Genomic DNA, 11,303 nt, shown 5'->3' with positions numbered 1-11,303 from the left:
TCAAAATCGGCTCAAATGTGGATAAACTCGTTAAACAAGTCGAGTATAACACACAACTCGATTTTTAGCTGCCCAACTTCATATTCACGCCTTCTGGAGCAAATTCAAAATTCTGGAGAAATTGAAAAATCGCGCTGGAGGCTCCAGAATGGCTGGAAATTGTGAAATTTTGATTTGGGTACTTAATATTAGTTTTGGGACTTATTTTGACCATTTTTATTGATCAAGTACATACTTTTTAAAAAAAAGCATAAATCGCCATTAATTTTGAATTTTCAAAAATTCGTCAAAAATCGAAAAATCAACTTTTGGGCAGCTGAAAATTTGGTTTTGGGGGTTTTAGACTATGCTCTTTTCAAAAATCGCGGTCTCGTTCAAATCGGAGTGTGACACCTCAAGATGCTCCCTTGTTAGGTGTTTCCACAAAAACGAACCTCCATAACTCGAACTTCTTTTTTACCTCCAAAACTTCTAGAACTCGAAGTCAACTTCTTCTCCCTTTAGCTTCGAATTATGGCGATTCAACTGTAGATTTCCTGAAAACTACTGTTGAAATTTTTAAATGTCGAAGCGTTATTTCACTTTTTGAATTATCAATTTTCAAAGCCTTGCTTCGCTCAAGCAGATTTGAATTCTACTATTCAATTTATCAAAAAATTTCAAGAATGAAAAATTAATTTCAGAAATTTAAGAAACATACTCGTAACCAAATCAATACCAACAGAATTGATACCGGTGCAAAAAAAAGTGCAAAATAACGGAAAAAAGCTGCAAAATTTCATTAAAAATACCAAAAAGCACAAAATTTTGTCCTTGAAACTTCTAAAAATTGAAAATTATTTTTTTGAACCTCATAAATTGTAAATTTTCTGAATCAAAGACCAAAAAACTAAATAAAAAAAAAAATTGAATTTTTGATTTTAGTATTAACCTCGCAATAGAACAATTTTTTTGTCAAGTATAAAACTATAAAAGCATCGTTTTTGAACATTTAAAATTAGGTACATTCAACAATTTTGTTTTAAACTCTTTCTTCCAAAATTTGTTCGAATCACAAGTGGCTAATTTAGCAGGAAAAATACAGCATGGGAAGAGGGGGTCTGGGGTAATAAGTTGGGAAAATCTGGCGGGAAAAAATGAGGAAATTTCAATCTCACCCCCCCCCCCCCACGACACTTTGTCTTCGCTTCTGATCACAAAATCAAGACTTTTCTCAATTCACGTTAAAAAAAAAAAAAAAAAAAAAAACAGAACATTTTTGAAATTTCTCATGGTACTTTTTCAAATTTTGCCAAGAAATTTGGCTGAAATATTCATGATTTTTTATAATATTAATATAGTTACTTAATAAATATGAAAAGATTATCTATTGATTGATGTACATTTTTATAAAAAAAATAACTATTGAGCCATTTCATTTATTTTGAAATCTCATAACATTGTTCAACTTTGTGCCAACCTCTCCTTTGCAAAGTGATCAATCAAGGTTCATTTCAATTCAATTTTCGTTGCATAAAATCGGTATCACAGTTTGATTCAATTCCAAATGAGCAAATTCTGATAACTTGGTCGAACTGAGATAAACGCCAAATTTCAATTTGCCTTTCAGTGCTGAAGATAGAATAACCAATGGTTCTTTGGATTTTTCACCAGATGATTGATTTACGCAGATCATTTGGCATCTTTGGCAAGGTCCATCGATCTACAGAAATATATATCATCAAATGATCAAAAGTCATCGTCTTTGTTATATGTTATAGTCGCTTTTCTTTTCTTTTCTTTTTTTTTATTTACAGGAGGTTATACCTGTATTATGAAAGTAAGTACCAAAAATAAATACGAGGAGACAATATAAAAACAAATCAATTACTTTGAAACGAACTGATCCAATTTCAATTTCATTCCATGTAAATTCTTCCAGTGGCTGGCATTCTCCTGCTATTAAAAAGTTGCTTCGAAATCTTTGCAACACATTTTCCTGTGAAATTATCACATGTGTGAATTGATTTTTCAAATATTTATCACCATTGTGCATGTTTGAGCTGAACTTACAAAGGAACAACTCCACTCCGAGGACATTTGATCAACTAGCCATTGAACACTGGCCGAAGTAACGAGTAAATACTGAGCTTGATTAGCCAAAGAAAGACGTGTGACTGAAAATAAAAAATATAAATTGTGTAAATAGGTAGGTATAGGTTATAAAATTACAACATACAACATCACTTATAATGAGTGTTAACGATCATAACAATCAATTTAAGAATTTTTACCTTCATTGTCTTCGTTATACGACGATTTATTCCGGACGAATAATTTGACTAAACGAAGTCCTTTCATGTTGAAAATTTCTTCCAACCAGTGAGCAACCTGATCACCACAATCAATCACTTCTGCGCGATCAGTACACACTTTACTTTGACAAATTTTCGATGATAAATAATCCTTATTGTCATCGTAATTTATATCCAATAAGATAGGAGTTTCTAACATCGAGTCTGAAAGTGGAATTATAGGTAATGAAATTTACGTCTACAAATTCTTTAAACTTAATTTTACAAATTTAATAGGTACCTACCTTTATATCTCAAAAACATTTGATTATTTTCGAAATCAATTGTAGGAAAAATCATACACATTTCTGGAAGATGTTTTTGAGTCACAGCCACGCCATTTTTAACAATCATCCATTCTCTATCGTATTTCAAACCAGTGCTACTAATGGGCCAGGATGACTTGACGCTAAAAGCTCCGCAGGATTTGATCGGATACACAAACATCTTTACCAGTTTTAAATTAGCAGCTTTCTTTTTTTCACTAATACATCTATAATTAGAACAATAAAAATTGAATCAATACAATATATCATGGAAGATAAATTAAAATTAAAAACGATCAAATATCTTTCAACTCGTACTTGATAGGTTCATAGATTTCATTGGATTTTCCAATATCAGCATCTTTGACTAGAGTAGGTGTAGGTATCGAGTTAATACAAGTGCTCTGGATAGCCTTAAATTTAGATTTGAGTGCTGCCGATTGAGCTGGCCAATCTTCAGGTACTTTAATTAGAACTGGTTTCGATACGAAACAATTTATTATCATGTTTAATAATTCATCCACATCGTGTTTATCGGACATGTATCCCAAAGATACTCGAACCGAGCCAGTAGGAAGACCGTCGATGAGATCGATATTATCTGCACACGTGTGTCCTTTCTACAGCGAAATAAAACGTATATAATTATCAAGGACTATCTTTGAATATCGTAGAATTGTTTTTTTTTTTTTTTTTTTTTTTAATACCTACGTACTTGGAAATTAATTTTTAGCTGCTCATCACTCAAGTTCAAATGCCTCTGGCAGGCTCCTGGATTGCAGAAACAACCAGTTCTAAGGTGTATGTTGTGCAAATTTGCAATGTTCAAAACCTATTGGGAAAACAAACGAGTATTATTACATACCATCTGAAATTATCTTTTTATTCGATGATATATTTAGGTTATCTTTTTTTAAAGGTTTCTTATAAATTATCTACATGCATTTTTTATCGTTCAAACTTAACATCATAATTCAATTATTTTTAAAGAAAACGTCTCATTTTTTCTCCAATTTTTTCAAAAAACATTATCGTTAAAAACTTATTTATGATTTGAAAATATGTATACTTTATTATTATCGTCAATAATTCAGATTACTTTCCTAATTAGTCTATCATTTTTTCAATTTTTGAAAGTAATAATTTTTAATTTAAAAAAAATAAAAACAACCTTATCTCCATGAAATTCCCATCAGCATAAGATGGAAAATACTTTTGAAAAATTTGGACGAATTTCCGAACACTTTGGTTTATTTTAACATGACATGATTTATTCCTCAAAATAGAAAAGTGTTCATCATGTTAGCTTCTTCAGATATACTTCTATATCGAATTACAACAATACCTCAGCATATCCAATATATTCTCCATTCGATCTGAGTAAATTGAAGTTGACAATATTTCCTTGAACAGAGCTCTCGCTATAATCTGTATCACGATATAAAACCACTACCGGTTTACCATTCGAATGATGCAAAGTTGTTAGTCTACGATGCAAATATCGAGTCAACGAGAACGTGTATTTTGATATTTGATCCATAGATCCTCCAATTCTATACATCGTATCGAATCCATGCCTTAACGACAGAACAGCTTGGTAATTAATCGTACCGTCTTCGCATCTGCAAAAATAACCACATCAATACCTCTCAAATTTCGTATCATAAAAAAAAAAATAAGAGCATGCCTTTCATGTAACGTAGGTTTTTTTACATGAAACTTCGTACTACTCATTGCAATAAGTACTGTTCCTCCACCATAGTAGGATTTATTATTCATAACCCAAGCACTGGAGTTCTTCACTAATAAAGCTCCTAGACCGGTCGGGTATCCGAATATTTTATGGAACGAGACAGTCACAAAATCTGGTTTCCAGGTATTCAAATCTAATTTACACGATGTGTAAGCAGCAGCGTCTAGCAAACAGAACCATCGATGTCGTCTGAAGCAAATAAAATAAAAAAGTAAATTAAAAAATGAGATATTTGTACAAAAAGGGTTTTAAAGAAAAAATTCATCCAAATCTTGAAATGAGATTATTCATCTTTAAATTGAATTATTATTAAAGCTGTTGGAGTTACCTATTTTTTTTTTTTAATTCTCACTCATAATCATAAAATACCTAATATACCTATATTAATAAAAAAAATTTCATACGAGTTCCATTACCTCGAAGGATTTGAAACGATACTATCGAGAGCTCCTTTACGTACATTCTCTATCCATTCCAACGGATATTTACAGCCGGAAAAATTGCACTGAGCTGGGTAAACGAATAACGAATTGTTTTCTCGAGATAATTCCGGCTTTGAGATCGATTCTCCATCACAATTCTGGTTTAATACATCGAAAGACTCGAGATGATTTAAACAACGAACTCGTACTCGATGATCTAGAATTTCTCTGAGACCCAGAACAGATGTATGATTATCTTGGGTATACACAAAATGACTATCTTCATCGTCTGAAATTTAGTTAGAATTAATCTAAAACATGTATCGTACGATTTTATATTCTTGAAATGGATCTAAATTATATAATAATACCTTTGGACTCGAAATCTGACCACTGAAACCAGTCCACGACTGATTTTAAAGCAGATGTAGCTCCGCTGGTGAAAATAACACTGTATTCGTTCGGCGTTGTGCCAAAATGCGATAAAATTCTGTAAAATTATATTAAAAATATTCAAATAGGTATCACAATTATTATATTATACAGGTAGCTACAGATATAATTTTAATTGTCACGACGAAAAGCTTTCATTATATGTACAGTACCTGAATCGAATCTGATCGACTGAATCATGGCAATATTTACTGCTTAAATTTAATGAATGAGGATTTCCGTATAAATTATTCTTCAAATCATCTACAACAGCTTCTATCTGAACATCTGAATATAATGTTGTGGCTGCGTGATCCAAATAACAAATATCTGTACAAAGAAATAAAGCAGCGAATAATTTCTTGTGTTTTACGAGCATAAAAGCGAAGTTTTTATCGATATTATTGTAATTTTACCTTTCAATCTTGAGAATTCGGATTTACAGTTTTTCGATTCGGGTTCCTTTTCGTTATCCATTTCTACTGCTCGTAATTTTCAGCTGAAAACACTTTTCTAGATGTGTTTTCAACTCCTGATACCGGTGAATTTACTCACAACATTATGAGACAGCATAAATTATGACGATTACGTAATCAGAACTTATCAACGTTATCACTGCGATGTAGGTACTAGGTAACAACACTTGTTGATTTAATAATTCGTAATAATCACCGGACGAATAGCACGAAAAAACGTTCGAATGAACTGGTTTGCGATCATCGCTCGTTCTAAATGATTAACAATGAACCGGTGAACCGCATTTACGTACCTACCTGTTTCGTTTCGTTATTAAGTTTTTCGCACAGGTATGGATAGGTCGAGGTACAATAACATGTGATTTTTTATGAAATGGGAAATGAATTGAAAAGACACGACAACAGGTCATTATTATTGCTAGGGTATGATATGGTTCAGCGCAAATCTCGTTCGTAAATTGTTACCTAAGTACTTCTATTTAAATAATTACTTGACGTTTTTTTTTGTTTTTTTTTTGTTTTCAAAAACAATCGCGAGGTGGAGCAACAGATAATTTTTATGGCTCTTCCCTACTTCATGTGAAGTAGGTAGGTACGTCTTAATGCAATTAGTTTACCTACTCTGTCTAGTGTCTACATAATAGGTAGATAAGGTAGATAGGCACGTCTTCGTTCTCACAAAAGAGGTTTCCCTACTCTCACAATTTTTTTTAATTAGATCAAAAGTACATCACCAGCCAAAATTTCAGATGCTAAAGTTGAAGAGTATTTTTCAATTTTTGGTGAACTTTTAGAAAATCAAGTTTGGGGTAAAAAAGGGAAAAAATCAAAATTTGACTAAATTTACCTAGAAAACCAAAATGTATTAATACTCTGTTTTTGACCCACCAAATTTATTCGAAACAGTTTCGAACCATTCCGAGCAGTTTTAAAGCCTCCACCAGCAGATTTTTCAAAGTTGGAATTTTCACAAAAATTTCACTAAATAAAGTTGAAAAGTTGAAATTTACTCTATACTCAAATTTTAACATTCTGAGTAGTATGAAGGTGGTTTCCAGCAGTTCAGTGCCTCCAGTCATATCCTGGATGGTCAAATAGTCTCATTTCTTGCTGAAAATAATCAATTATTAGCCAAAAAATTTTCAAATAACTTCTCGTTTTTTCCACAAGGGCTGCAAAAGTATCATTTTTTTGTCAAAAAGTGCTGGTTTTTGCTGTTTTTAGTCTTGCTTATCATGAAAACTTGTCAAAAATTATCGCTTTTTTCAAAAATTGACAAAAATTTTGTTCTAGCAAAAAAAGTATAAATTGTGTTTAAAAAAAAATCAAAAAAAGTTTGGTTTTTTCCAAAATTATGAAAAAATCTTGCTTTTTGCCAAAAATTGTCAATGAAAAAGTCTTGCTTTTTACCCAAAATTACCAAAAAATACCAAAAGGTTTTCTTTTTTAACTTAAGAACTGCAAAAGGGCTCGTTTTTTGTAAATGATTGCAAAAAAAATTTTCTGTCAATAATTCTAAAAAATTGCTACTTCTTGTTGAAATATTGTCAGATGAGTTCAAAATGTCAAAACTTATAATACATGGGTGAGTATTAGCCTATCAAATTATTGATGTCTGAATGGAATTATCAATTCTGGAATCCATTTGACCCAAAATTATACGATTAAAATTGAAAATTCTTTAAGATGAGCTTAGTTCTAAAATTTTAAAAAATGCAATCAGTTTTGATTTTGAGGTGACACGAATTCCAAATCCTCAGATTACATTTTTTGATACATCAATCTTCAAGTTTTAATTTGTAGGACTTGGTTTTGGTTTTGAGGTCAAATCGGTTTCAAATTCAGAATCGCCACTTTCGAAAAAATCAAACCAAAGTCGAGCCTACTGCAATAGCCATCATTTTTTACAAAAATTTGGCTAAAAATCTGTGTTTTGAATACCAATAACATTGAGTTTTTCGAAATTTTAATGAATTTCAGCCCCAAGCTTTCCTCCGAGGTTCTTTTTTTTTACAAAAATTTGGCTAAAAATCTGTGTTTTAAATACCAATAACATCGAGTTTTTCAAAATTTTAATGAATTTCAGCCCCAAGCTTCCCTCTGAGGTTCTGTGGAACTGTGTAGAAGTGATTAAAAGTTTGATTCTGATGTTAAACTGATTTCAGAATTTGAATCAAACTTTTTGAAATATTCCTCCTTTCTTGCAAATTTTCAAAATTATCCGAATATGAACTTACTTTTTAAAAATGAAAATTCAACCTGCTTCGCAATCATTCAAGACTAGTTTGAGCCCATTGAAACCGTATCACTGCAGGATCTGTCAATATACTTGGGTTAAAATTTTGCGAAAAATTCCATCATTACACAGCTATTATTATCTAGAAATAGTTTGAGAATTTTTGAAAATTTTAGACGAAATGGGTCAAAATTTCGATACATTTGTAAAATGAATAATTTCAATTGAAACTACTTTGTGCTCAAAATTCCTTATAAATGCTCAAAAAAACATTTTCGTGGAATATTCGAGTTACTTGCGAAATTTTAACCCATTTTAATAAGTTGTATGACACCTTTTTAAAAACTCAAAAAATCATGACTCAACATTGAGCTCAAAATTCTTCAAAGAAGCTCAAAAAATATTTTCGTGGAAATATTCGAATTTCTTGCGAAATTTTAACCCATTTTTATAGGTCACATGACCCCTTTTTTAAAAAAAATTAAAAATCAGGACTCGATTTTAGACTCAAAATTCTTCAAAAAAGCTCAAAAAACATTTTCGTGGAAATATTTGAATTTTTTACGAAATCTTAACCTATTTTGATAGGTTGTATGGCGGTTTTTTTAAAAGCTGAAAAAAATCATGACTCAACAGTGGGCTCAAAATTCTTCAAAAAAGCTCAAAAAACATTTTCGTGGAAATATTCGAATTTTTTACGAAATCTTAACCTATTTTGATAGGTTGTATGGCGCTTTTTTTAAAAGCTCAAAAAATCACGACTCAAAATTGAGCTTAAAGTTCTTCAAAAAAACTCAAAAATCATCTTCGTGGAAATATTCAAACTTTTTGCGACATTTTGCGACATTTTGACCCATTTTTATAGGTCACATGACCCATTTTTTAAAAACTTCAAAAATTAGGACTCGATTTTAGATTGAAAATTCTTCAAAAAAGCTCAAAAAATATTTTCGTGACTGGATTTTGGGCTCAAAATTCTTCAAAAAAGCTCAAAAAATATTTTCGTGGAAATCTTTGAATTTTTTGCGACATTTTGACCCATTTCTATAGGTTACATGGTTCCTTTTTTATAAACTTCAAAAATCAGGACTCGATTTTGGACTCAAAATTCTTCAAAAAAGCTCAACAAACATTTTCGTGGAAATATTCGAATTTCTTGCGAAATTTTAACTCATTTTGAAAGATTGTGTGACGCATTTATTAAAAACTCAAAAAATCATGACTCAACATTGGGCTCAAAATTCTTCAAAAAAGCTCAAAAAACATTTTCGTGGAAATATTCGAATTTTTTACAAAATTTTAACCCATTTTGATAGGCTGTATGGCGCTTTTTTTAAAAGCTCAAAAAATCACTACTCAAAATTGAGCTCAAAATTCTTCAAAAAAGCTTAAAAATCATATTCGTGGAAATATTCGAACTTTTTGCGACATTTTGACCCATTTTCATAGGTCACATTACCCCCTTTTAAAAAACTTCAAAAATTAGGACTCCATTTCAGATTGAAAATTCTTCAAAAAAGCTCAAAAAATATTTTTGTGGAAATCTTCGAATTTTTTGCGACATTTTGACCCATTTTTATAGGTCACATGACTCCTTTTTTTGAAACTTCAAAAATCAGGACTCGATTTCGGACTCAAAATTCTTCAAAAAAAGCTTAAAAACATTTTCGTAGAAATATTCAAATTTCGAAAGAAATTTGAACTCATTTTGAAAGATTGTCTGACGCATTTTTTAAAAACTCAAAAAATCATGACTCAACATTGGGCTCAAAATTCTTAAAAAAAGCTCAAAAAACATTCTCGTGGAAATATTCAAATTTTTTGATACATTTTAAGCCATTTTGATAGGTTGTATGGAGTTTTTTTTGAAGCTCAAAAAATCACGACTCAAAATTGAGCTCAAAATTCTTCAAAAAAGCTCAAAAATCATCTTCGTGGAAATATTCAAATTTCTTGTGAAATTTTACCCTATTTTTATAGGTCACACGACCCCCTTTTTAAAAACTTCAAAAATTAGGACTCGATTTTAGATTGAAAATTCTTCAAAAAAGCTCAAAAAATACTTTCGTGGAAATCTTCGAATTTTTGCGACATTTTGACCCATTTTTATAGGTCACATGACTCCTTTTTTAAAAACTTCAAAAATCAAGACTCGATTTTGGACTCAAAATTCTTCAAAAAAAGCTCAAAAAACTTTCGTGGAAATATTCAAATTTCTTGCGAAATTTTAACCCAGTTTGAAAGATTGTATGACGCATTTTTTAAAAACTCAAAAAATCATGACTCAACATTGGGCTCAAAATTCTTCAAAAAAGCTCAAAAATCAATGACCCATTTTTTAAAAACTTCAAAAATTAGGACTCGATTTTAGACTAAAAATTCTTCAAAAAAGCTCAAAAAATACTTTCGTGACTGGATTTGGGGCTCAAAATTCTTCAAAAAAGCTCAAAAATCGTCTTCGTGGAAATATTTGAATTTTTTTCGAAATTTGAACCCATTTTTATAGATTACATGGCCCCTTTTAATAACTTCAAAAATCAGGACTCAATTTTAGACTCAAAATTCTTCAAAACAGCTCAAAATATATTTTCGTAGAAATATTCGAATTTCTCGCGAAATTTTAACCTATTTTCATAGGTGGCATGACACCTTTTCAAAAAAACTTTTAAAATCGTGACTTGATTTTGAGCTCAAAATTCTTCAAAAAAAAACTCAAAAAACATCTTCGTGGAAATATTCGAATTTATCGCGGAATTTTAAGCCATTTTGATACATCGCATGATTCTTTTTTCGAAAAATCCTGAAAATAGTGACCTAATTTCGGTCTTAAAAAAATTTCCAAAAGTCTTCAAAAATCAGTTTGTTGAAAAATTTCGATTTTTTACAAATTTGATCCACCTACTATCGACCATTGTTTCCTGTTTGTCTCGCTAATCGTTACCTCCTCCTAGCCTTGAATTCAAAATTTTTCAATCCCACTTCCCCACCTCCCATTTGTGATTAAAAATTCCAAAGTCGACAAGAAAATACAATTTTTCATCTTATAAAAGGTCAAAATTACGTGAATTGACTTTCAGGAAAACTGCTCTCAAAATACACAAAAGCCTAAACATCTAAAAATTTCCCTCTCATCATCCATTACCGATTAAAATGCCACTGGAAGTGTCTTCTCTAAAAGAGAACCCTATACAAGTAAATCGACTCCACTCGTAACAAATATTTTGTCGTATGCCTCGCACGTCGTCTTATAACCAGCGTACTCCCTCGAGTTGAATTAAAACAATAAACTTTTCATCGCATCTGGAATAACTGCCTATCTTATCATCGGAGTTTCTGCTTCCATCGTACCATACATAAAAAGCTTTCCACAAACTAATAAAAAAGA

The 11,303-nt window shown here is 31.0% G+C and overlaps 1 protein-coding gene across 1 annotated transcript; it reads right to left on the bottom strand.

Annotated features, from left to right (window-relative positions):
• Positions 1 to 1,402: 1,402 nt before the first annotated feature.
• mal (maroon-like) lies at positions 1,403 to 6,140 on the bottom strand. Its single transcript, XM_065366425.1, has 13 exons — positions 5,623 to 6,140; positions 5,380 to 5,536; positions 5,146 to 5,264; positions 4,769 to 5,063; positions 4,287 to 4,541; positions 3,945 to 4,221; positions 3,315 to 3,431; positions 2,918 to 3,219; positions 2,579 to 2,826; positions 2,274 to 2,498; positions 2,053 to 2,156; positions 1,871 to 1,978; positions 1,403 to 1,702 (listed from the first exon to the last, which is right to left on the bottom strand). The coding sequence occupies exons 1-13, from the start codon at positions 5,681 to 5,683 to the stop codon at positions 1,499 to 1,501; spliced, it is 2,472 nt and encodes an 823-aa protein (XP_065222497.1). The 5' UTR covers positions 5,684 to 6,140; the 3' UTR covers positions 1,403 to 1,498.
• Positions 6,141 to 11,303: the final 5,163 nt, after the last annotated feature.

The sequence above is a fragment of the Planococcus citri genome, chromosome 5 (genome assembly GCF_950023065.1).
Source record: "Planococcus citri chromosome 5, ihPlaCitr1.1, whole genome shotgun sequence".
In the NCBI taxonomy this organism is placed as follows: domain Eukaryota; kingdom Metazoa; phylum Arthropoda; class Insecta; order Hemiptera; family Pseudococcidae; genus Planococcus; species Planococcus citri.
The sequence above is the reverse complement of the archived record's forward strand: the minus strand, read 5'-3'. Positions and strand labels throughout refer to the sequence as shown.

Excerpts from the sequence above, each read along its gene's own strand:
- mal (XM_065366425.1), bottom strand. The coding sequence starts at position 5,683 with ATGGATAACGAAAAGGAACCCGAATCGAAAAACTGTAAATCCGAATTC. Across the intron at positions 5,064-5,145 it reads GTCAGATTTCGAGTCCAAAG|ACGATGAAGATAGTCATTTT; the intron begins GTATTATTATAT and ends ACTAAATTTCAG. Across the intron at positions 3,432-3,944 it reads AATATATTGGATATGCTGAG|GTTTTGAACATTGCAAATTT; the intron begins GTATTGTTGTAA and ends TTTTCCCAATAG.